This window comes from Emiliania huxleyi (assembly GCF_000372725.1).
Source record: "Emiliania huxleyi CCMP1516 unplaced genomic scaffold EMIHUscaffold_334, whole genome shotgun sequence".
In the NCBI taxonomy this organism is placed as follows: Eukaryota; Haptophyta; order Isochrysidales; family Noelaerhabdaceae; genus Emiliania; species Emiliania huxleyi.
This window is the reverse complement of record NW_005199487.1, coordinates 122,742-128,298: the sequence shown is the minus strand read 5'-3', so window position 1 is coordinate 128,298 and position 5,557 is coordinate 122,742. Positions and strand designations below refer to the sequence as shown.

The window sequence follows — 5,557 nt, the reverse complement described above, 5'->3', positions numbered from 1 at the left end:
GGAACGTCGTGGGGGCGCTCGCCGCGCGAGCCGAGCGACGGGTCACGGGACCGGCACTGTGCCGGTGACTGAGGCGCGCAAGCAACGCCGAGCCGAGCCGTTGAACTGCCCTCGCCTGTGTTTTGGCCTTTTGGAGTTTGACGGCACACGGGTCTTGGCGTCACCACAACACCAGGACAGAGATCGAACAGAAAATCTGTCTTTCTGCTCGCGGCCGCGGGCGGTGCGTGCAGTGTGATGCGCGCGGGGGGCGCGCGGTTTTCTTGCACAGTACGATTTACGAAGCCGTAAAAGCGACCTGAAATTGATTAAGTCTCGAACGATCTTCTACGTGTTATTATACGGTATGAAGGGCTCACTACGTATCACTGACGTACCGCCAGCACCACGACGCACGAGTCAGAGGATCTCTCACTCTGCTCTCTGGATTCCGACAATCGGGGTTTCTTCCCCCACACGTGTCTCTCGCCTTCCCATGTGCCATGGCGTCTGCACTGGACTGCATATTTCGTAACGCGCCAGGCAATGGAAGCGACCCGAGGCCAAGCCTCCTCCCAAGGCACCCACACGTTTGAAAGTTCCTTTGGCGACTCCAAGCCACAACGACAAGGGTCCTTCCACACGTCCTACCACAACTGTGCCCCGGCCAGGGCCACTACTGGCCCCTGCATGCGACTCCCTCCCGACCATACAAGCTCGGCCCTCATCTTTTATTCTTCTTCTTCACTCCATTCATCCCGCCACCGCCGCCGACGTCGAACGAAGAGGGACATCTATCACGAGGATCGAGGTTGTGCCTTGTGCGTCGCCCATCCGTTGGACCTGGTTTTGCGAGATGGTGAGGTGTGGGCGAAGAGATGGCTAGCACGCAGAGGCCACATACGTACACTTGCGCCCTGCTCCTCGTCGGCACCGAGAGGACCGCGCTAGGCCCTACACCGTCAGATTGCACCGCCGGGCGATCCGCTCGATGCCCTTGGCGAAGCCCTAGCTAGATAGATCTGGTCCGTCGACAGTCATCAGTCGGTCGGCTGTCGGAGGCAGGCGCATCTTGCGGCCCCTCCCTCGAATCCGTACTAACTATAGTGTGTTCGAGAATTGGACGGTGTTTTGACAAGCAAGCCCCTCCCTCCCTCGCTCGCTCGCTCGGACGGACGCACGCCCGCTCCCTCCCGCGTGCGACCCCTTCGGATCCGTCCGTACTAACTATACATAGTACTAGCAGGCTGGCTCGCTAGTCGCTCGCCGGGCCCGCGCAGCACGCGCGGGCCTTTTGCGTTGTGGTTGATAAGGTGGCACCTTCGACCTTGCGTTTCTTTTCTTTGTATAGGCTGTCCTCCTTTTAAGTTTTGACCCCCCGCTAAACGCGCGAGGCGGTGGCGGCGGTGGTGCGGGGGATTGACAGGGGAGGCGGCGGAATTGACAGGGGATGGGGCGGCCACGAGCGGAGCGGCGGCGAGAGGGGGGGCGGCGGCGAGGCGCCAACGAGCGAGGAGGTCCTCACACGCGGGTGTCACATACGTTGCCGGCGTCTCTGAGTGCGGCCAAACGACCCGATTTATCAGTGAGACCCACAGTAACCTAGCTCACAGACAGCGAAAAACCTAGCTTATAAAACCCCCATTCGTGTGAGAGAGGGATTGCGCATTGGGCTAAGAGGTATTCTTAAAAATCCCTGCTTATGCATCAGTGCCAATATCAGTGCTGTGCGTATTGAGCTTTTTTGTCGCACAATTCTTACCGCTTGTCTGTCGTTCTCCATGTCGCCGTGGCGTGTGGCAGACGGTGAACGAGCTAGCTAGCGTGCGGGGAGAGCGGCATTGTGCACGGAGCTAAGTGCATTGTTTGCCGTTCTTAGCGGAGTCGCTTAGGCGGTTCCGGTGGTGTGCCATGTGATCATCGACGCTGAACGGTCACGAAACCCACCCCACCACACTGAAAGACCACCGTCCAGTTGACGACACACTCCCAGGCGCCCGCCGATGAAGCTGGGAGGATGTATGGAGGAATGGTAACGACCTCTCCGGATTGGTTGAGCCCCGGCATCGACGGCGGGAAGAGGGAGGATCCCCGCCCCTATCCCCCAGTTGAATCCCCGAGAGGAGAGGCAGAGCCTCTGGCGCGGTGAGACCACCCGTAAGCTCTCAAGGCCGACCTCCCATCTTCCTCTCTCGCACAGGGCCAGTTCAATCCCCGAGAGGAGAGGGCAGGGACAACGGGCAGTTCAAACCACAAGCGGCAGCGGCGCGCGCGCGCACACACAAAGACGCTGCCCCCTCACACCCCGCACCGCACATCACACACCCCTCGTGGCCGTTCTTCAGTCTGCGGCCAGGGCGCGCTGCACCGGGCCGACCTGCGGCCGTCGCTACGAGCGGCGGGGCTCACCGCGGGGCAGCGCGCCGACGACGTCGAATGCGCCGCCGTGGCATCGCGGCGCCGACGACCAGGCTCAGAGGATGACCCCGGGTAAGTGTTCCCGTGCCTCGACAACTGCCGCTGGTAGGCGCGCCGCGCCAAACCATGGCGGGCGCGCCGCGGCCGCGCGCAACCTTCGTCACAATGCCAACCGCGCGCGGCCGTCGACCGGCAAGCACACGCCTCGACTCGGACACGGTGTTCAGGGGGCAAGGGAGAGGGGCTGGCTCCTAGCCCGAGAGGGGAGCTTCCGAGACCCACTACAAGACCACGCACGCATCATCCCGCGGCCTGGCGGTCGGCGGGATTGCAATCAGTCTTCGCGTGCCGCCTGTCGTTCGCTCGGGCGCCTTGGGCGTCGGGGTGGCGAGCAGGGGACGCGGCTCTGAGCGCCCAGCGACGCGTGCCGGATGGAGTCCGGCCGCGGGTGACTAGGGAAGTTCGCTCAGGATGTGTGGCAGCCGCCCCGTTGGCTGAGTGTCTTGTCTTGTGGTTCTGTGTGTCGCTCCTGTATGTGACCGTCATCGCCCGTCTTGCGTCCACCCATACCGCGTTGGTGTCCCAGTCGTTGGTCGGACTGTGTTTCGCCGTCCTATCTATCTATCTATCTGTGATTGTGCTAGCACGCGCCAGTTCGCACCTGTGTCGAGCCTGTCTGCTGTGAGTGGAGCACTTGGAGCACTTGGAGTGCAGTCATTAACCGCACATCCAGGGCCAGGCGGCAGGGAGCTCAGAAGCGCACCCAGCGGGCCGGATGATTGGCATCGGGTTACGGGCAAGAGAGCCCTAGCCCCGGGGGTGCGCGTTCGCAGGGAAAGGGCCGTAAAGTATACACGGGTCCCCGAGGGTTAGCTCTGCGCTCCAGGTAGGTAGGTAGGTAGAAAGGTGAAGAACAGCCAGGCTCGGACTGGACACCAACGCGGTATGCGTGGACGCTGGACAGATGATGACGACACGCACGAGCGACACACAGACACAAACAGGCTCACAAGACACACAGCCAGCGGGCTGCCACACACCCTGAGTAGGCGTACACATAACTCAAGGCCATATCCTCCCTGTCGCCCCCCCCAGCACTCCAAGGTGCCAAGAGAACAAACAAGGGCACAACAAACAACAGACAACAGGAAGTGACATGCGAGGCTAGAGCAGGCTACCTTGCTCTACCTCCAGCAATCTCTCCGGCCGGCGAGGCACGGGCGAGACCGTGTGTGGGGTCTAGTGAGGTGTCTATGGACGCCCTCCTCAGAGGCTAGCTGCCTACTGCTAGCCCTATCTCGCACTCACAGGCGATGACAATCCAATGTATGAGTGTATGCAAGCAGAGGCGCGTGTGCTAATTCTAGGCCGCACGTCGTGGCACTATGACGGAGGTAGACGTGCGACCGCAGCGCGCCCACCACAGTCTCGGTGGTGCGCGCGTGTTAGCGATAGAGTTGCGGGGAGAGCCATGCCCGACTTTTCGAAGGCGAGCCCCACGCCACGGATGCCAGCCGTGCTTTCGCGGGAGTCGTCTCTCGAGCCGCGTCCCGTCGGCACTGTCCCCGAGTAGCCCCGCCTTGGCGGCACACACTCTCGACCAGGACAGTCCGGCCTACGGGAACGCGTCGCGCGCCGGCGACGATTGCGGCGTGGTCTTTGTGAAGCGAAGATGGCACGGCCACCGCCCTGCATCGCAGACCGGGCAAGGAGGGGCCTACTCCCGTTCCGCGAGGAACAGGAGGTCTCCCCCCCTCCCCCGGCCTGAGCAGCGACGGTGGAAGGCAGCCCCTTGAGTCGAGGGCGGGGTGGGGGGGGATGATGCGTAATCAGTAAAAAAATCTACTCGTAACTGCTTGCAGCCTACACACGTAGAGCCGTACAGTACACACATGCTCATGCATTTACACGGTAAATATACGGTACAGTCGGGAACGGGCTACGGCCCAGGTCGCAGGAGAGGTGCTCGGACCACCACAATTTCAGACTTGTTTCTCGAGATAGCGTCGCAATCTTTTGATCTCGGGTTTCTTGAGTCCCACTCCGAGCTCGCCGAGGTCTGCGTCGTCGGCCTCTCTGAGATCAGTCAGCTCATAATATCCGGCATCGTGCAGCACACTCGCATAAGCGGTGAGCTTAGCGTCCTCGAGAAGCGCCACCATTGCCCGCCCTCGAGGAGAGTTCATCGGGGATGCTTGCACCGTCGACGCTGACTCGGCCGCTGAAACTGACATGGAGGAGCCCATTGAGCCCGCCTCGCCTTGTACGGCGGCGGCGGCCGAAGCGAAGGGGGACGGGCCGTCGGTTCGAAGCGACTCTTCGATGCCGTGCGCCAGGTCACGATCTTCAGCCACCTGCGACCGTCCTTCCGACGCCTCGAGCGCCTGCGCCAGCTCCTGCTGCGCCGTCGGGAAAGGAGCCTCGATAGACGTAGACGCCGTCGCCGTCCCCGCCGTCCGCGCCTCTGTCTCCGCCAACGCTGCTGTTGCCGCTGCCGCCGCTGCCGCCGCTGCCGCCGCCGACATCACCACCACCGCCGCCTCCGTCGGTGACGGTGCCGGTGCCATCGGTGTGGACGTAGCACTCGGCAGCAGCTCGAGTGCGCACTCATCAAGCAGTCGTGCATAGCCGCGGCACGCGTGGTCGTCGATGTGCGACGTCAGCGGCGCATCTGGCCGAATCCGCAGCAGCTCGGAAGGGGGTCGCTCGACCGCTCCCGGCAGCGCGCGGAACTGGCCAATCATGTCAAATGTCGGCATGGCGTTGGAGACGGTAGACAATGCCTGGCTCTTGCCCAAACGGCGAGCAAAGGCGAGCAACTTCTCAGCATTCGGCTTGAACAGGGAGCGTGGCACGATGTCGTTGCCCGACACGTAGGTCAAGAACCGCAGCTTAGCCGTCAGCACGATCTCGGGCGGGCCTCCGGCGACGGTCACGAGCGGGGCACCAAATCCGACAACGCCGGCGACCCGCTGCGAGAGAGTCGGCGCAACCATGTAGAAGGCGCACATGGCGTACGCGCCTCCGAGCGAGTGGCCGGAGAAGTAGAGCGGCAGAGCGCCGGCGTCTGTCGTCGAGCGGGCGATCGCGGACTCCACAGCCGCGATGTGCGATCGCAAGTTGCCAGAGATGCCGGCGTGGAGCTTCAGCCCGCCGCCGG

General features: G+C 62.7%; 1 protein-coding gene across 1 annotated transcript in view; it reads left to right on the top strand.

Annotated features, from left to right (window-relative positions):
- EMIHUDRAFT_241540 (hypothetical protein) overlaps positions 1-72 on the top strand; it is a gene marked incomplete at both ends in the record, with an annotated part of 616 nt that extends 544 nt beyond the window's left edge. Inside the window, one exon of the mRNA XM_005773574.1 lies at positions 31-72. Within this exon, the coding sequence (XP_005773631.1) occupies positions 31-72 (42 nt within the window). The remainder of the gene's footprint in view (positions 1-30) is intronic.
- Between the last annotated feature and the right edge of the window lie 5,485 nt (positions 73-5,557).